Here is a 20,328-nt window from a genome sequence, read left to right as displayed (position 1 = left end):
TCTCCTTTGAGGCATTTAGAGCTTAGAGTGAACAGTATGAAAATAGTTTCTCAACAGTGGTGATTGTCTGATGTCAGGTCTTCACTCTACGTCTAGCTGCTTCTCCAGTTTGGAAAATCGTCTGTGATGGGTGGTCACTCAAAAAAACAAACAAAAAAAAAAGAGGTGTGCTGTTTATTGCTCGGTGACAGAGGCAGAAATAAAATCACTGTTTATGGATGGGGCTGCCTTGAGTTCTCTGGAAGGTGTCCTTATGGCAGCCAGCACTGAAGCCAAGCCACCCTGAGGCCATCTGCTTCTGAGGCCTGTTGCCGTTTGTTCCCAAGTGGTCTCCACGGCAGTTTCCCTGGCTTCATTAATAAACCATTGAGATGACGAAATAATTGCCTTACTTTCCAGGTAAGCGCAGCAATTTGTCTTAATTACTGTCAGCCTTTAGCCAGTGACTACCACGGGGATTCTGACCGTTCCCCGCGGGTCCAGTGGTGTGCACGACGACTTGGCAGTAACTGCACAGAGGCAGCAGTGGGTTTCGGAGTTTTCTGACGTGTGCTTGGTTCCCAGTTGAAAATGCATATATCGTGTGTGTGTGTGTGTGTGTGTATAGATATTCTCAAAGAATGCTCTTTTAAAATTGCAGTCTCTCCTTTCCCATGGCACCGTGGCGGACTGTGCTGTCGTGGGCAAGGAGGATCCTTTGAAAGGCCATGTGCCACTAGCCCTCTGCGTGTTGAGAAAAGGTGAGCCGATCTTTGTCCCCCCGACTGTTGGGGCCACGCGTGATGGGGGTGCCCTCCGAGCTCACCACCTGAACTTTCTCCCCAGACATAAACATAACAGAGGGACAAGTTTTAGAAGAAATTGTGCAACATGTCAGACAGAGCATTGGCCCCGTGGCTGCTTTTCGGAAAGCTGTGTTTGTTCAACAGTTGCCCAAAACCCGATCTGGCAAAATTCCCCGCGCCGCCCTGTCCGCCCTCGTCAACGGCAAGCCGTACAAGGTACATCACCCAGGATGCTGAGGGCTCCGTCCTCAAATATTTGCCTCCATTCTGTGGCCTCCACAGAGCTCTTTAAAGGGTTCTCAGGCATGAAGACATCCCTAAAAAACACCTAGTAGTCCCTTTTTGTAATGATAAGGGAGACTTGCATAGCCATTCTCTCTGTAGGAATGAGGATTTTGCAGAGACACCAATTAATTAAGACCATGTGCTTTGATTATAAGAACCTGTGTGTAGAAGTATTCTACTGTGAGTGAATGTGCAAGTTGAAATTCAAACAAACTTACGGAAACTCCATCTTGTTAAATTAAGGGAAAACTTTCTTTCACCGAAGTTACACCTGACTGTGAGTGAGTGAGAAAGCAAACAGTTGAGTCTGGCTATAGATATTTTAAAAGTCATGATTGATTTATACGCTTGTCATTTTTCCTCTTGTGAAAATTATTTTTGCAAATAGAGGCTGATTCAAGCATGTGCATTTTTAAATTTTTGTGCACATTAAATATACATAGGTATTCATATTTTTAGTCATCAAGAGCTAATAAACAGTGATGCAGCTGTAGCGTGGTTGTATGGCTGAAGGAAAAAAAAGAATTTTTTTTTTTTTTCTTTATAGAGACTCATTGAAAGGCCCATAGGAGAAAGCACCAGCGGGGACCCATGGTTTTCCTAATGGAATCGTTTATTTTACTATTGGCTACATTTTAAAATATTAAGTTCAAAGCTCCTTATTTTTGAATGTTTCCATGTGAATACAAGAGAATGGGAAATACCGGATGGCATATAACTGTTCAGTGTATGTCGGGTGGAAGCGTTTCAAGGGAGAGCTTTGGTCTAACTCAAATTTTCTTTCCAGGTGACTCCTACGATCGAAGACCCCAGCATTTTTGGGCACATAGAAGAAGTGCTGAAACAGGCATTGTGACCTTTTGTTTCTCCTTTTTTTGAATCCCGTTTCTAATTGGAGCCAAGTTTTGGAATTCTTTCCCAGAGATAATTTACATGCAGACTGAAATGTGAATCATAAAGACCTGTGCCTTCTGTTTGATCAGCCCAATTAGCACTCTTACCCGTTGCTGCTAGGGTATCTCATTATGGGTTTGCCAGCACTTCAGTTTAAGAAAAATATATCTAAGGCATGATTTTTCAAACTGGTACCCACTAAAAAAGAAAAAACAAAACCACTTTGACTGAAAGTGACACTAATATCAAGCCACTTCCTTAAAGGGGGGCTCTGCAGCTTTGACCCAAACCTAAAACCCAAGTTGACGTCAGAAAATAGTTACCCCTTTCTTGGAGAAATTCTGAGTATTTTCTAATATTCTTGAGATGCCCACATGCTTGGTTATTTTAAATGAAAGAGCTGTGATACAAAGTTTTAGGTTGTCATCTAGACATGCTTTTGGTAGGAGAATCTGTCTGGTTATCAGTCCCCTTCCTGAGGGGAGGGCTGGGTAGCGGGTATCGTGCCTGGTGCTCAGTCAAGGGAAATAGACCCAGAGGCGGGTTCATCCTCTTTCTTCGTCCTGGAGATGAAGGCTCTTTGGAGCCCCTCCTCCTATCGGGTTCTTAGCTGTCTGTGTATTTCTGAGTGATTCAGCTTCTTTTGGAGAAAAGGCAATGATGTAGCAATGGGTAAACTGGCAGGGAAAGCTCTTAGGAAGAAATGTAAACATTTTTTACATTATGTTCACGACCAGGAGGAGTTTTAAGGGAAACGCAAAATCCATGTTATGTGAGGTCTCTAATTTTTAAATAACTCACTAAAAAACTCACATCCAAAAAGAAAAAGAAAGTAAAGTAAAGGAGTTCCCGTCATGGCTCAGTGGTTAACAAACCCGACTGGTACCCATGAGGATGCGGGTTCCATCCCTGGCCTTGCTCAGTCGGTTGAGGATATGGTGTTGCCTGGAGCTGTGGGGTAGGTTGCAGACGCGGCTCGGATCTGGCATTGCTGTGGCTGTGGTGTAGGCTGGTGACTGTAGTTCTAATTCACCCCTAGCCTGGGAACCTCCATGTGCTGTGAGTGCGGCCCTAAGACCCAAAAAAAAAAAAAAACCCAAAAATATCATGTCCAAAGCACATCTTTCTATTTAAACTTAGGTAAACTGTTGAGCGTTTAAAAAAAATAACTGACGATGAGTCTTTGTTATTAAGCTTAGGATAATATGTCAATTAACCAGAGAGTAGATAGAGATAGATTATTAAATATTGGTTTGCTTAGGGTTCCACATGAGATCAATTATCAAAGACTACATTTAAACCCCAAAATATACCATATCCATTTGAGTCTTTGATAATTCTCAAATTATCCTTCAATCTTTCAGTCCATTGGGAATGTCATTTTTAAAAGCAATTGTCTTATCATACTAATCTGAATATGAAATATATCCGAGAGATAAAAGAGCTTACTGTTTTTTCCTAAAATTGCTTACAGCTTGTATAAAGACATTCTGAAAACGTTAGTTTTTTTGGTTGGACTTTAGACTGTAAAATGTATGGCTCCTCAAAGTGAATGGTTATTTGCTAAAGGTGACTTTTAGATTGTTAGATCTGAAAAATATATCCCCTTCATGGTTCCTGTTAATTATTGTAGTAGCCCAAGTTAAGCCCGTTAGACATTCAACGTATAATTTGAAGCTCTCGGGTTCCTTAAACTGTCTCTTCTCTTAGGTACATTGTATCCATTATCACAACTGCAATCTTAACAAATCATACCTCTTTTCTGTGTTTTAGCATTAAAATATGTTACCCTATTTTTTGTATAAAATTCAGTTAATTTGAAATGGCAAATTCTTTAGCTGAATGTGTATGATGGTTTGTTAAGTATAAACTCAGGCAGATCCAAGAATTGTGAAAAGGTGACATCTTTGAGTCTCTTGCACATTTTTCCTGGTAATCAAATCTGAAGGGACACTTTGGCAAGCCGGCTTGAGTTATTTTCCTGTTAAGTGGGATTGGGAAACAGTGCGTAAGACTGTGGAAGGGACGTTTTCTTTTATCTGGTTGAGGAAGTTAATCTCCTTTGCACGGTCAGACAAAGTACTGTCTAAATATGGGGCAGTAGAGATACAGTCAAGTTACCAGATGGCTTAAATTTTTGAAGGAAAAACAAATTTTCTATTAATACTTAACCATTAAGTATTTTCACTCAGTAGTAAAGTACTCAGTAGTACATTTTGAATTAAATGTCTTCAAAAATAACAATGTTACTAAAAATGTCACTTACTAAAATAAATTCTTGAAAAATTAAAATGTAAATATCTTCTTTTAAAATCTGTAGCAGTGTTTGCCAATGAGTTATTTTGCTTGTGAAAGTGTATTAAATACGTACAGGTGAGATACTTACATTTAAAAGCTGTTTTATCTATAGAAAATGATATGTGTAGAGGCTTTATTAAAAATGTGAAAATTCATAATAGATGGTCAGAGGGAAGAAAACCAAGGTTCGAAGCTTAATCCATTAAATGGGTTTTAGACTCTGGCAGGAATGAACTGATACATTGAAGAATATTTTATGGTTTTTGAGACAAATAACTGGATATTTTAATTCCCTATAGATTAGAGTCTACTATAAATGATTAAAATCTCTTAATAGGTTATCTCTAAAGAGAAAAATTGTTTAAATCATGAATGGTAGATATAAATCTAGGTTATATTAGTATGATACCGTTACCTCTGTGCTATATTTTATTTTTGTAAGGCAAGATCCCCACATTCAGATGGACTTAAAAAGCTCTTCCCCAATGTTCCTAGTCAGGCGACGTTTTTTTCTAGAAAACAAAATCACGCTCATAAGCAAGTTTAGTGCTCCCTCTTGTGGCAGACTCACCTTTGACAATGAGTAACAGCTTGAGCATCACTAAGAATGATTTTCGTTAGAGTTGAAGTACAAGTTTAAACTCAACGTGACTAGAAAACAACGCTTAAACAGAGACCTGGAAGTATTTTTTTTTTTTATTGACAATGGAGAGGGTTTCTGTAACCATTACCTGTTGACTGAATCTGTTAAACAAAAATGGACATCAAAACAAATGGAATGTACGTGCAAACATAGCAAATTAAATACAAAAAGTAAATTACTCATGACAGGTCTTGCGCTTAATAAGATCAAGCAGCAGGAAATCAGCAGTTCGATAAATGGTATTGTTAACAGATTGTACTTTGAAATCTCCCATATAAACAAAGAAACACCAGTCACACCACCAAGTAAAGCCACAGGGAAGAGATCACTCTTCTATACTTTTATACACTATGTATGTTTATCTTTCTGTCTTTCATTTATTTCCTCTGATAAGACTGACTTCAGGGAAGTCGCATCAAGGCCCACTCGGCTAAAAGCATACAAGATTAGACATGAGTCTGGCTAATGCCCTGTTATGTTGATCAAAGGGAAGGGTTTCTGGGGTTTTGTGTTTTTTTTTCCAGTGGAAATGACCTCAGACTCTGCCGTGGTTGACGTGCACTGAACAGCGCTGGCGGGCGGTTCAAGGTATTCGGATGAACATGGGGTGCTCGGTAAAGAAGTTTTTTTTTTTTTTTCTTTTTTTTTTTTTCCCTTGGCCCATAGGTAATAATAAGAGAAGACAATGCTTTTTTCTTTATAAATTTTTTTTTAAAGAATTGCTTTTGACTCTTGTAAACAGTTTGGCTTTGTTTTGTCTTGAAAAGGAGATCGAGCCATCACAGTGCTATTTCTAAAGATAGAGGACATCCCTGATTGCCTTTACAGGTCTGTTTTTGGCTCCAGTTCCAGGTTAAATCATCCCTTTTTACATGATCAGAGGCAGGTTTTCAGCTTTAAGGATCGACAGACTTGAAGGAGAAACACATGGAAGCATGAAGCATGCTTCCAGGAAACATATCCATTTGACTGTTACAATTCAAAAACTGTAAAAATGGTGGCATGGTAAAATACAAACAGTACTTGGAATTGTCAAGTGTTTGCACTCAGGACTCCATGAACCATATATTTTATTTTTTTAAAAAATCATATTTATATCCATTTACATAAGACTTACACATTTAAAAAGAAATACATACACAGTAATACATAAATGCCTAGTATATTACAGTAAAACATGAAAAAACAAGTGGCTCCATTTCATAAAAGCATCTGTTGTACAGAATTTATGATGTGGATGATGCTTATTATTCAAATGACTGAAGCATTTTCTTACAATTGTAGTAAACTCATCAAACTTAATATCCATTCCCCCCCCACCCCAAATCACATTGTCGGCTTACTAAACCGTTAGTTGTGGTTATTTCTGTAGACTTGAGTCTTGACAAAGGTTTTCGCTGCTTGTCTTCTTGGATGGTAGTGCACTTTAGGTAGAGTAGACTGAAAAGACGACATCTAAAATAGTTAATGCAGAGCATTAGTTTACTGAAAAGTCCCAGACTGGAAATATCTCCCTCTGCTGCTCTCGGTGCACCTTCATGCATCCTGCTTAATTTCTCTCCTAACAGGTAATGAGTAGCATCGTGTTTCCAGTCTAACCGACAGCTGTATGTGAGCGTTGCTCCGCTCTCATTTTGTGCAGGCAAGCTTCAGAAATAAGACGGGCTCACCTTTGTGGAAAGTGTGGCAGCAATGCAAACAAAGGTATTCACAGAAAATGTGAGCAGTCCTTTTGAAAAATGTACTGCATGCTCATTAATCAATTGAGTTGATCTACTCTCATGGAATAGGTTTGTCTTCTAACTCATTTTTTTTAGAGCTCTTCAAAAGATGCACTTTTGTTCAATTTTGACAAAAACAAAATGATACTCATTAACGTAAAGAATCTGGTCAGGGATGTAGCATCACTGATTCTGTCTGGTCATAATATACTTAGAAAAAGATCACAGTTACTATCCTAACACCAGAGAAATAATAATCTGTTCTGAGTTATTTTAATAACAAAAGTGCCAGTGAATCCTCAGAATAGAAATGGGTTGTCCCAGATTAACTTACTGGAAATAAATACCTTTGTCCCATTTAATGGTTAAAAACTAGGAAATATTAACTAGAATGCCGTGCACAAAATACAGATTGCAAAGAGTTAAAGTGTAGTTCTACCCATCAGTCAAGAGCTAAGAAGCAAGCATTACTCAATATATTAAATAGTCATTTGTAAATTAGTGAAGTATTCAGTTCCTGGGAAATTATCATGTTATGTGTTGAAGCTATTACAGACAGTATTTTGGAAAGCCTCTTATTTAGCCAAATTATTACATACTTTAGATCATGCCTAATGAGATGCCAAATTGTATACTGTAATTAAAATTTTAATGTTAGGGTTTTACATTCTGAAATTAAGTCTCTTATCTGAAAGCTTTTTGTTTTATCAGTAGCAGCTTCAAATAGTGACCCAAATAAGGCAGCGTATCAGCTCCTATATTAGGCCCCAAAGACCATCAGTAAATTGCGTGGAGCTTTTAGTTCAAGGCAATGAATAAACAGCACAAGATGAGCTGTGCCTCTCCCCCTGCACACAGATTTGACTCCAAATACTGCCCTAAAAAACGTTTTTCCAAAATACGAATTCATCATAAATGGTAGAATATTTACCAATGGGAGAGTTTTAGGTTAAAAAAATTATGAGTTCTTGACATTTCTAATAGAGGAAAATAGTTTTACTGAGACTATTTTTCAGCAAAACTCCATTTTCATATGCATCTGGAAATAGATTCCATCAACTAGGATTTCTCTACATAAAAATGCCTTCTATCTTATGATCATATAGCGAGGTGTTCTGTTAGTGTTGTCTGCCAGTCTTAGAAGTAATTTCACTCTGTCCTATGCTGTAAGCCTCAGATACTTTAAATTCCTATTTGTTTTCAACAACTATAAATCCCATTGATGAAAAACAACATGCCAAAAGTTCAGATTTGTTTCAGTTATACTTTTCTTTTTAATGGGAAGTTAATCCAAATCATTTTCCTGTCTCTGTCACCATTTGCTTCTGTGTACCTCCTCGAATATTATTTGCCTATTTCAGCTTCCTCTATATAAAATACTCACGTAAAACTATATTATTCTGTAAGCACCAAACTCTCCTCAATAAAATGCTATGTGCATGGATATAAAATGCTACTGCAAAGTGGAAGCCAGTGTGTAACCACCCATTGACATGTTGTTAGTGACAGGCCTCCACACATGGGCCTTAAACCATAGCAGACGGACGGTGATAGGAAATCCTGGGTTGAGAGTTACAAGTAAAGATTCCTTTCCACCCTCTAGAACGTCACAGGGGTGATCTCACTTCTGTACTGCCAGGCCGTACCAGAGCATATCATGTAGTTTTACTAGCCTATGGAGGTTCCATTTTTTTTTTTTTTTTTTTTTTGGCGGTTTGATTTTTGTCAGCCAAGGAAGACTACTCACAGCAAGTCAGTGCTGCCTCCTTTGAGTGGCTTGTCAACATGAGTATGTGCGAACAGAGGAGCTGTCTAACCTCTGCAGTCTTGATGAAGCAACTGCAAATGGAGAAAAGGGCTTTAGAGGGATTGTGATGATTGAATGCAAAATCCCAGACGAGAAAGATTTCTTTCCCCTGCATAAAGGGGTCTGAGCCTACGAATAGACCTTCTTTCTCTCCGATCGAAGCCACTCACATTCCTTTTCTCTAGGTCAAGTAACTAATGAAAGTTTATTCCAGTGTGATTCAACGGAGCTTTCAAGTTGTGTATTCCTCCTTAGATGAGTCTGCAACAAGAACAGCTCCCCTGGGTGCTCCTGTTTTTGAAGCAAAGGTTGCTCTTAGAAACATCAGTGTGATGGATTTTTTTTTCCCCTCCAATATTGAAAAGTTTCTACACTCCTTTGAATCATGTTAAATTCCTCATGAATTTTGCGAATGTGTTCCATAAGAGTCACAAGTTAGAGGAAATGTAGGTAGATCAAAGATTATGGTTGATGTTGGAACTAATTTTAAGGGCCTGACAACTGCCATCTTGAAAAGAAAGAAAGATTCTAGATGATTGTCTCAAGAGAGACAGAGGGACTTTTTGTCGAAGGCCTACCAGACAGACATAACTTTGTGACTACCATTCCAAAGTTGTCTCTCCTCCACAGTGTCTGTTTTTCTTTGTGAAGTGTACAACACAAGTCTAATGTCCACAGAAGGAAATACTAATGGGGAAATTACTGTTGTTTTTTGTGTTTGTTTAGCTCTCTTCTCACAGTTGTGCTTGTTTATTTAAGGCCTTCTGCCTTGGTCAGAGGTGAACATTTATCTGATGAGTCTGAGTTTCTATGATGAAATATAAAACTTGTAATAGTCAAACATGTAGGTGACAGTGGAGTTATTTTCCATTTACTAAGGACCTTTGGTCCAAATCCAACCTCTAAAAAATTCGTGTACTTGACAAATCGAAGAGTAAAGAAACACAAATCATGCAGATGTTTGGTTTTCTTCCTAGATGTGGACATTAGCCAAAATTGGCCTTTTTAGGATACTGTCAACTATTTTAAAAATGTGAGTAAAGTGCCATGAGTTCATGCATTAGCGTTGTACAAAAGAGCATGGTCTGATGAAAGCAAAGTAAACTTCAAGCAGAGCAAACCAACTCAAGGAAAGAACCGCTTCCAGAAAGCTGTGCAAGATCAGAGAATGATAGCATTGGCTAAACAAGCTTTCGACTTTAGAAGCAGAAATGCAAAACTACTGTACCATCCGTTGTCATTTTCCTCGACTGCCCAGATGTTGTGGTTAACCTAAATCCAGCCGGTAATGTTTCTGAGGACCCAGGCATCATGCTGATTCCGTGTACTTCTCGCGGAGGAAACTGCCTTCTCCAGGTTGACCCACGCCTGAAATTCTTGTCATCACTCTGCCAGTACAGAGTTATAATTTGATGTAATGAAAGCAGGTAAACTAGTCCAGGTGCTTAAAACTGTGTGCTTAGAAATACGTAACTCTGATTATTTATACTGTCTGTAAAGTATACATATGGAATAGTATGCTTTATGTTGAGAGTTCTGTTGATTCCAAAAGGAGAATGCAGGAGATGTGAAATAGTAATACTTTTATTAAAAATTCATATGATTTCAATCTAAGACATATATAAAAAGTAAAATCTTTGAAAATCTAAAATCAAAGTAAAATCTTTGAAAATCTAAAATAAAACCACCAAGTTTTTCCAAAAAGAACATTGGACATACTGTGTGGCACTTTATGCCGAAGGTTTTATGGTATGAGTGAGATGAGACTCTTCGTTGACTTAGTGTTGGGTAAATTCTGTTTGATCCACACACTTGAATAACTGTTTCATGCTTTTCGCCTTTATGTATATATACAAAAGATACATCTTATGGGAAATCTATATTTGATACAGCCTGGCTCATTTGAGATATTATAATTTATTTTCTATGTGAGAAACTAAATCTGTCATTTGTTAGATTTCAGCTGATACAGAATTAACATGTAATTTGTTGAAGAAACCAGTGTAGCTGGACATCTTCCTTTTAGTAAATACATGTGCTCATTAGATGCCACTAAAAGCATCATGTAACTAGTTGCTGGTTTACAGTGTAGTTCTGGTTGCTGATCCTGTCTTCATGACACAAGCTCTTTTCTCTCTGTGCATAAAATACCTGCACACAGACAGTTATTTCCTCTGAATCAGTGAGCAACACTGTGTAATGTAGCATTTCACTGACATTATTCTTTTTATCTAATCTAAGGAAGATAGTAATTTTACCAAGTTCTATCTTCTTATATCACTAAGTTTCTCATCTAGGGAAGGACTGTGTGCTCTCTGAAGTTACAGCGTGTGTGAGTGTGTGTGCGTGTGTGTGTGTGTGTGTGTGTGTGTGGCGGACCCTACTAGCTCAGGTGACTTCATTCGGGCATATAGTATATAGATAGATACTCAGCCTGAATTATCATTGTTACAAATACGGTATTTAATTAGGTAACATGCAAGGTCAGCCTGGGAAAAATAAGATCATTTATGTTATTGCATTTATCCAGTGTTCTTTTAGAATCCTTATTATCAATATATTTGAAAATGTTAATCATTATCCTGATTGGAGAGGAGTTTGAATTTATAGGCAGTTACCTGAGGTCCAGACTGTACAGCTTATCTGTCTACCACCCTCTCCACAAAGGACAGCTTGGCTTTCAGAAAACCAAGATCACCTGTCCTCCCCATTTGAATGTGGAATTATTTTAGGATTTTTAGGACCGAATCATTTTACCATTTGCCAGAGTCATTCACAAAACTATGTTAATCAGCTTTTCTTTATAACCAGGAAACACCTGCATTTTGCAACACAAAACTATGCATCTCTGTATTTTCACTTCATACTCAGGTTTTTGTCCCATTTCTTCCAGAAAGACCCTCGAATACCTCAGAAGGACTATGCAAATCCACGCTGTGTATCACTGCCCCTTGTATTGCTTCATCTCAGGAGGCTACTTACATGTTTACTATCTTCCGAATCATTTAAACATGCATCTGTTATGTTTAGATATTCTTAACTCAATATAGCTTTCAAATCCTATGGCTGCTAAAATGTTATTAATATGTTTTTAAGGAAAACTCATATCGATATCTAAAGTAATGAAAATCTTCACATTTACTGAAAGCTAGTTTTCTCTTCATTTTAATATATTACAATTTCCTGTGAAGATACACTGATATGTAAGAAATAAGCGCATTCCTTATTAAAGAGCTAACTTTGTCAGGACTACTGTTATCATGGCCTATAATTAAAAAAAATGTTGCTTAACATTTTGCTGTCACAGCTCATGAAAAAGTCTGATTTTAAATTACTTCTTAGTGTTTATAACCGCGGATATGGTAATATTTATGAATTCATAAACTTTCCCAAATCAAAGAAGTAATAAATATTTAAGAACAATGCTGGGGAAAATTCTAGATCTTATCCATAGAACAAGCGTCTGAGTAATGTTTGTGCACTATTCCTTGCAAGCCGTTTTACCAGGACGGGGACCCTGTGGGTGACAGATAAGGACTTACTTCATCCAGTCTCCGTTCAGTCCCCAGAGCCAGGAGGTTATTGTATTCCCTTTCAAGAATCTGCCTTGCCTGTTGACATCAAATTGCAGTTACCGTCACTCGTCACATCTCATTTAAAAAATCGCAGAGATTATATTTCCCTGAGAACACATTCCCATACCTTGTTTCGTTTAGAGGGGTCTTATATGTTTAGTTTCCCGCATCTCTAAGCCATTGTAAATTTTAGCTATAGATACAAAGCAGGGCAACTTTTTGTCTGTGTACCCTAGAGAGATAGCCTTACATAAACATCTGAGGCCAAGAACTCATTTTAATTAAATAGTTTATATAAACTTTACAATGTATAAAAGTAAAGCTGGACTCACGTTTATATCAAGTCTCTGCAAGCAGTTCTCAAACTTGGCCAATGATTATCATTTGGGGAAACATTAGAGAATTAGGATTCCTGTGCCCTATTTCTTATTAACTGAATATCTACCTGCTTAGTCCTGGGATGTAGGTTGCAGGTTTTATTTCAAAATTTTAGGGAACTTCAGTATTCAGATAATTATCCAGCCTGGGGAATCAATGGCATTCCCCAAACTGTGTCTGTATAATTCAAACATGTAAATAGAAATGACTGCCCCTGAGAGAGGCAGAGACTAAAAGCCATCTGGCAGGGACAGTGTCTGGCATTCAGGTGGAAGGGTGGACCACCTAACTTCTAAATGTCTTCCTACTTAACTTTATGATGTTGTTTTGGCTATAAATCCAGTAGCTTAAAATTAAAGCCCCAGTGACATATTTCAAAGGTTGAGCTAACTCCCATTAGGTAACATGAACACACAGCCAACTTTTTTTTTTTCCTAAAAGTTTACTGTGTCCTTACATAAACTAGGACATGACACAACTACGACACAAAGAGGCTTGCCTGGGTATTCTGCGTTGGAATCTGTAGCAATAAAGCTAGGCTGCTGTAGTCGAAGTTTTCATCCAGGGCTATGAGAGAACCATGCACACCACTTTCGAGAATGTTGTTTGCGTACTCTCGAAGTCCAATTGCTTGTGTCCAGCGGATGACTCGATCGTTGCTCCACACCAGCACATCTAGGAAAAGAGTCACGTCATTCTAGGCTGTGGTTATTTGGCATAATAAACAATACTACTGGCTGGAAGCAGCCATAGATGTCTGACCAGATAGATGCTGACTTCTTTATCCACTTCCTAAGGCACCTGGCCCCCTTGTGTCACGCGTGATTACTGTTCTAATAACTAACCTTTTCTACTTTTAACCCAGGAAAATGTTGTCATTTTAAGATTGTTTATTATCCCTGAAAAGAGAACGTTTCCATCACCTGGAACATGATGAGTCAAAGCGTTTCTTGTTTTCATTCTGGAACTCTAGGAGTCTGCCTGAAGTTCAGTGTTTTTACCACCAGGTGGGGACATTTCCTCTTGTGTCCATACACAGTTCTTCAGTTAAGAGAGCAAGGTGAGCAAGGAACATGGTTTTTAAAACTGCTACCTAAATATTGCTTACAGACTCGAAGAAACTTTTTTCATCTGAAGCAATAAGTCAGAGAACAGAACATTAAGACAGATGACACCCTACAGTTTGATACCTACCCTGATATCTTTTCAAGCCATTATTTCTCAATCACATACTAATTTGAAAGTCTATTCAGCAAGCATTGCTGGGAAACCTGGACAGCTGCATGCAAAGCAATGAAACTAGAACACACCCTCACACCATGCACACAATAAACTCCAAATGGCTGAAAGACTTAAATATACGACAGGACACCATCAAACTCCTAGAAGAAAACACAGGCAAAACACTCTCTGACATCAACATCAAGAATATTTTCTCAGGTCAGTCTCCCAAAGCAATAGAAATAAGAGCAAAAATAAACCCATGGGACCTCATCAAACTGAAAAGCTTTTGCACAGCAAAGGAAACCCAAAAGAAAACAAAAAGACAACTTACAGAATGGGAGAAAATAGTTTCAAATGATGCAACTGACAAGGGCTTAATCTCTAGAATATATAAGCAACTTATACAACTCAACAGCAAAAAAACCAATCAATGGAAAAATGGGCAAAAGACCTGAATAGACATTTCTCCAAAGAAGATACACAGATGGCCAGCAAACACTTGAAAAAATGCTCAACATCGCTGATTATAAGAGAAATGCAAATCAAAACTACCATGAGATATCACCTCACACCAGTCAGAATGGCCATCATTAATAAATCCACAAATAACAAGTGCTGGAGGGGCTGTGGAGAAAAGGGAACCCTCCTGCACTGCTGGTGGGAATGTAAACTGGTACAGCCACTATGGAGAACAGTTTGGAGATACCTGAGAAATCTATACATAGAACTTCCATATGACCCCGCAATCCCACTCTTGGGCATCTATCCGGACAAAACTCTACTTAAAAGAGACACATGCACCCGCATGTTCATTGCAGCACTATTCACAATAGCCAGGACATGGAAACAACCCAAATGTCCATCGACAGATGATTGGATTCGGAAGAGGTGGTATATATACACAATGGAATACTACTCAGCCATAAAAAAGAATGACATAATGCCATTTGCAGCAACATGGATGGAACTAGAGACTCTCATCCTGAGTGAAATGAGCCAGAAAGACAAAGACAAATACCATATGATATCACTTATAACTGGAATCTAATATCCAGCACAAGTGAACATCTCCTCAGAAAAGAAAATCATGGACTTGGAGAAGAGACTTGTGGCTGCCTGATGGGAGGGGGAGGGAGTGGGAGGGATCGGGAGCTTGGGCTTATCAGACACAACCTAGAATAGATTTACAAGGAGATCCTGCTGAATAGCATTGAGAACTTTGTCCAGATACTCATGTTGCAACAGAAGAAAGGGTGGGGGAAAAAATGTAATGTATACATGTAAGGATAACCTGACCCCCTTGCTGTACAGTGGGAAAATAAAAAAATTAAAAAAAAAAAAATCAACCATGCTCAAGTTATAAGGTGCTTTACCCTATTAGGTTGAAAAGCAGCATTTTATGGAGGTACAAAAGCACTTGGAATTTTATTTTCTGAAACTAAAACCTTTAGAGAAAAATACTGTAAACACATTTTTTTAGACCAAAACAAAAATATATTTTATCTTTTTCCCCATTTCTTCCCATTATGAGTCAACAGACTACTACATAAACACCAGCAAAATAGCCAGAAGGACTAAAGTGTTCCATTGAAAAGAAAGAATTTTAAGGAACTTGGGAAGTGAGGGAAAAAAAAAAAAAACAAACTTTTTTCTAATTCTATAGAAAGGAAAGTGAAACTCATAATTCACTAGTACAGGAAAAGTAAGCTTTCTTGTTATTTTTCTCTCAGAATGACATTTATACCTTTTCCAGAAAAAGTATAAAAAATGCTGTGGGAAATAGTCTTCAACTTTAACTGTTTATTTCCCCCAGTTAAATTATATGCAAAAATCTTGAGTATTTCATTGTGTGTGCGTTTGGGGGGGAGCAGAGTATGCATATAATTTTCAAAAGCATTCCTAATTTGCCCTACTGCATTAATTTGTAACCACTGTAGGTTTTCTTGTGTGTAAAGCAATAGAGTGATATCTCAGCACCACCTAGTCCCCTCACATCCCTTTTCAGTCACTCTCCTAACCCCACCAGTAACCAGTATTCTGAACAGTCCCACCACAGATTAGTTCTGTTTTTTTTTTTTTTTTTTTGCTTTTTAGGTCTGCACCCATGGCATATGGAGGTTCCAGGCTAGCATCGAGTTGGAGCTGCAGCTGCCAGCCTGCCCACAGCTACAGCAGTGCCAGATCCGAGCCGCGTCTGCAGTGTACACCACAGCTCACGCCAACGCCGGATCCTTAACCCACTGAGCGAGGCCAGGGATCGAACCCGCAACCTCATGGTTCCTAGTTGGATTCGTTTCCACTGTACCACGATGGAAACTCCAGTTCTGCTTGATTTTTAAGCTTTTTACATTTGAATTCATACAATATATACTTTGGTGTTTATATCTTTCACTCATTATAGGGCTTATCCATGCTATGGCAAATGGCAGTAGCTTGTTTATTTTCAGTGCTATTTAGTATTCCATTGTCTGATGATGCCACAATTTATCTATTCTTCTGCTGCTGGAAATTTGGGTCAGTTCCATTGTGAGTTACTAAGAATAGTGCTGCTTTGAACATTCTTATTTGTGTATTTTGCTACATATGTGTGTGTCTGCTGTTGAGTAAATAGCAAGGAATAGAACTGGTGAGTCATGTTGTATAATACATTTAATGTTAGTAGATATTGCTAAATAAATTCCACTTTCACCATTTAAAACCCCCAGTAGCATGCATGGAAATCTGCATTTTCACCAACAATTTCGTATTTTTCATTTGTTCGGTGTTTTTATTTGCTCGTTTATAGCCATTATGGTAATCTTATGTTGTTATGACTTGAATTGCCCTCCCCCCAACCCTCCAATTCATATGTTGAAGTCCTAATCCCTGGTACCTCAGAAAGTAACCTTAATTGGACTTACGGTTTCTACAGAAGCTCTCGAGTTAAAATGAGGTTATTAGGACAAGTCCTAATTCTGCATGAGTGGTTTTCTTCTTAAAAGGGAAATTTGGAAAGTTATGTGCACAGGGAGAGCACCGTGAGAAGATGAAGGCAGAGAACAATGACTTTGGTAATAATCTTTACTATCTACGGAAATTTTAAATTACATATATATTCACTGGGTCTCCCTGGGTCAGTCCTAAAATATGTTTCCCTCTGAGTTTTCATTAGCTTGTGCCACTGGGGTGTTAGACCTCAGAAAACAGGATGTAAGTTGGTTGGTGTCACATCTTGGTTAGGATAAGCAGCTGCTATTGATAGCAACTGATTAGTTCTAAGGACTGGTTATATACCACACGTGAACTTCAAAAGTGGGGCAGGTATGTATGGCTGACAGTAACAGTTTTTCAATTTTTACTAAATGCAACATTGTAAAAGAACTAATGGGACGGTAGTTCAACAAAAATGCTGATTTTTCTTAGCTAAATGAATTTGTAAAAGGAGGTGCAGTTCTTTTCTAGAGCTGGGTATATATTTGTATAGTCTATGACATTATTCTGTAGTCACCATATTTCGTAAATCTATTTCTATCACATATTCCATTGCCATACCTGTAGTTATTTATGAAATAACAAATATAATTTATTTACAGGATGAAGGTGAATAAGATACTAATCCCAAATTTTAGTCTTCAGAACAGTAGTGTTTGATCACTTTATAAACAAGATCCCTTTCTCTCAGTCTATTTCCAAGCAAAATGTATGCTCTGACATTAAAGCTTTGTAAGGTTCCTCTTGACCTAAACAGCAAATGGCTGGAGATCAGTGTTGACTGTTTCCTAGCAGCAAATTAAATGCCTGTAGATTCTTGATACTCACATGGTCTCCTCACTTCAGAAAGCTGTTTATTAAGGTCAAGGTTAATTAACACTTCAGATAATAACAGAGACCCCTCGTCACAGTTAAGAGTTATTCCTGTAAATGCATCAGATCAGTTATAGGAAACAGGCTGTTTATGAGATGCTCACTCACAGCTCTGAAACACTTGGATTTGTCTGTGTATCACCGTGGTGAATCACTGCCGTTTTTCTCAGAGCTGTGCTCTAACTAGCAATTGTGACATAATGATGTAATACCTGATGTGGTGCCAAATGGGTGGTTCCTCTCTGTCTCATCTGTCTATAGAGGAAGCATTCCATGTAGTGAGACCAAGCATAATACAATCTAATTGGAAAAACGGACTCAAAAGGAAAACCCATAAAGGGTAACCCACAGATAAAAACCATTTGTGTGCTGAAACATCTTATCTTAGCTCAAGCACAGACTTCCTCTTGGGCCCTTTCTTTGGCAAAGTCATTCGAAAATTTCACTTCAGCTGGACAGCAGTGTTCTGTAAACAACTCTCCAAAATCTAACAACTCAGTTTTGATAATGGAAAAACACGTTCTTGCTCCAAGTAATGACTCAGATGAAGTGTTATCAGAAGTCCATTGTCTGTCTGTGTCCTCCCCCATGAGCCGCATACAGAAAAATATTTGTAATCAATCCCTTCACAGGCATTCAGACCCATTCCCCTGTAACTAATGGGCTGTCCAAGAACTGCCAAAGGTAAAATTTCTGACATTGTTTATCACAAAGGACAATTACGGAAGTCTAAAACATATGATTTAAAGAATAAAACAATGTTCAACTTTAATATGGGAAGGAAGAGTAAAATGTAATATGTTCTATACTTCTTATCTAAAGAAAGCCCTAAAGGCAGTAAAAATGAAAAGAGAGCCATGCTTTACTTTGAATAATTAATGTACAAATACTAATTGAATTTGATAAAATGCTTCCATGTATCAACTCCTAGGTAATGGTAAACAGAAATATAGCTTATAAGGAGTAATTTTTTCTGGTACCCAGAATTTTTTTCAAAAAATTTGAGACTTTTTTCCTTTAAAAAGTATAAATGGACATAAAAGGACTTGTGATTTTTTTTTACCAAAAAAGTCCTGTAGATACTTATATTTTATACTGAACCATTAAAATTTCCTTCAGCAACAACAGAATGAAAATGTTTGTCTCTAGAAAGTACTTGGTCTCTAAAAAGTGGTCTCTAAAAAGTAGAGGATCTAGCATGTTATTTTCAAACAGTTCTTTCCCTTGTATACTCATGTACCCTTCAACATTTAAAGGGTTAATTGTTAAGTGAAGTACTTCCTAATAAACCTGTTATTAGAAAAGAGGGAATGTCTTTTCCTGTAATTCAAATCAGACAATGGTTGCAGCAGTTAGTAGTGTTTCTAAAATCATTCCTAGCTGAATTTATTGACTAGTCTCACTTATATAGGAAAAAAAGTCCCTGAGTAACTTCTGCACAAAGATCCCTATTTAATTTCAATAACTATATTATAAAAATAAAATTTCTAGGCACCAGAATAAAATTCAAATGGAATAAATCAAAATGAACTGCTATAAATAAATTATATACCATATTTCTCTGAATCATAATGAGAATGTTCTATTAAAGTTTGACCAAAAAATATCTACATGGAGACATCTTTAGAAGCAACAGAATGTATAATTAATAGGTTCAGAGGAATAAATCTCAATTCAGAAAACCAGGAATATTCCCCAAATGGGATATCCATCTCATAAAGTGATACTGTCCTTTTCTGAATTTTAATCAGAAAAGTTATACAAAAAAATAATTACAACACTCTTCTAGCTGAATACTTATGTTACTTAATGACAACTGCGACACATCAGAATTTTAGGTTCATAAAAGTGAAACCTTAAAACCCCAGAAATAAAAAGGCATTAGATATGAAGAAATTTACCTTTTATTTCATGTTGGCTTGCTTCTCGTCTTCTTTCTAGTTCTTTTCTGTCATAATTCAGCCTTTTTAAGCACATAATTCCATACTGTAAACTTGTTCTGTTTTTATTTAAAAAAGAAGAGAACACATTGAGTTTACTCGGTAGATGATTAAGCACAGTCAACACCATGCACTACTTCTTTGGGCAACAGGTTAGTAAATTCCATTTGTAGTTAGATACTTTAGAATGGGAAGGAAATAAAATTATTTTAAGCACAGAGTGTTTCTAAAGAGTAAAAACTTTTTGGTTTTTTTTAAATAAGAAAACCATAGTCTTAAAAACAATCTTGGATTATGCTGGTCCATCCATATACCTTTGTTTCACATCAGGCTATTTCAACATTATTGAAAATAAATGAACATTTTGCTCATTTGAAAAGAATTGAAAGAATCACTGTTATGGAGACAAGAAGGAATTTATAAGAAACAGATACTCTCCTTTTAAGCTGAAGAGAAAAAATAATATAAAAACATGAATCCGTTAAGTAATAACACATAGAACCAAATACCAAAATGAAGAGCCGCCAACTCTATGTGATTCCAAGTGACGTGAAGGGAGCAGCAGGTCAGTAGACACTGAAAGTCCGTGTTGAAAGGATATTGTGGAAGGGCAGGAAATTGACTGATCCGTAAGGGATAAGACAGAGGAAGGGTTATTAAAGGGTGTGAAGCACCATGAACTTCGGATTGTTGAGGCAACGTCAGGTGTGTGGTGATGGTGCGATGCGCGGTCCAGAGTTGAAAACCCAGGCTGGGACGTAAGGGGGAAGATGATTTCACCAGGAAAACGGGGTCACCTTCAGAAACCTTTGCCTTCAGAGGACATGTGGAACACGTCAACGTGACAGAAATTTACGGATGGGCTGGTTTTCACAGGAGAAAAAAATAGCAATAAGAGGTTTTGGTTTAAGAAGGTGTAATCGGGTAGCAAAACA

At 37.6% G+C, this 20,328-nt stretch overlaps 2 protein-coding genes across 27 annotated transcripts in view; one reads left to right on the top strand and one right to left on the bottom strand.

Annotated features, from left to right (window-relative positions):
* ACSS3 (acyl-CoA synthetase short-chain family member 3) overlaps window positions 1–11,714 on the top strand; it is a 156,975-nt gene extending 145,261 nt beyond the window's left edge. Inside the window, exons 14-16 of one of the 2 annotated variants that reach the window (XM_003481763.4) lie at window positions 641–740; window positions 826–1,001; window positions 1,858–11,714. In XM_003481763.4, the coding sequence (XP_003481811.2) occupies window positions 641–740; window positions 826–1,001; window positions 1,858–1,926 (345 nt within the window). In that variant the 3' untranslated portion in view covers window positions 1,927–11,714. The remainder of the gene's footprint in view (window positions 1–640; window positions 741–825; window positions 1,002–1,857) is intronic. The other variant, XM_021093056.1, reaches the window with a different exon arrangement.
* PPFIA2 (PTPRF interacting protein alpha 2) overlaps window positions 4,940–20,328 on the bottom strand; it is a 460,439-nt gene continuing 445,050 nt past the window's right edge. For 7 of the 25 annotated variants that reach the window (XM_021093032.1, XM_021093039.1, XM_021093038.1 and 4 more), the window contains 6 exons: window positions 19,355–19,452; window positions 12,886–13,061; window positions 11,976–12,044; window positions 9,662–9,821; window positions 8,374–8,465; window positions 5,610–6,360 (listed from right to left, as the gene is read on the bottom strand). In XM_021093032.1, the coding sequence (XP_020948691.1) occupies window positions 8,407–8,465; window positions 9,662–9,821; window positions 11,976–12,044; window positions 12,886–13,061; window positions 19,355–19,452 (562 nt within the window). In that variant the 3' untranslated portion in view covers window positions 5,610–6,360; window positions 8,374–8,406. Of the gene's footprint in view, window positions 8,466–9,661; window positions 9,822–11,975; window positions 12,045–12,885; window positions 13,062–19,354; window positions 19,453–20,328 lie in introns of all 25 variants that reach the window. The other 18 variants (XM_021093042.1, XM_021093045.1, XM_021093049.1 and 15 more) reach the window with 8 other exon arrangements.

This window comes from Sus scrofa, chromosome 5 (assembly GCF_000003025.6).
Source record: "Sus scrofa isolate TJ Tabasco breed Duroc chromosome 5, Sscrofa11.1, whole genome shotgun sequence".
NCBI lineage: Eukaryota > Metazoa > Chordata > Mammalia > Artiodactyla > Suidae > Sus > Sus scrofa.
The sequence above is the reverse complement of the archived record's forward strand: the minus strand, read 5'-3'. Positions and strand labels throughout refer to the sequence as shown.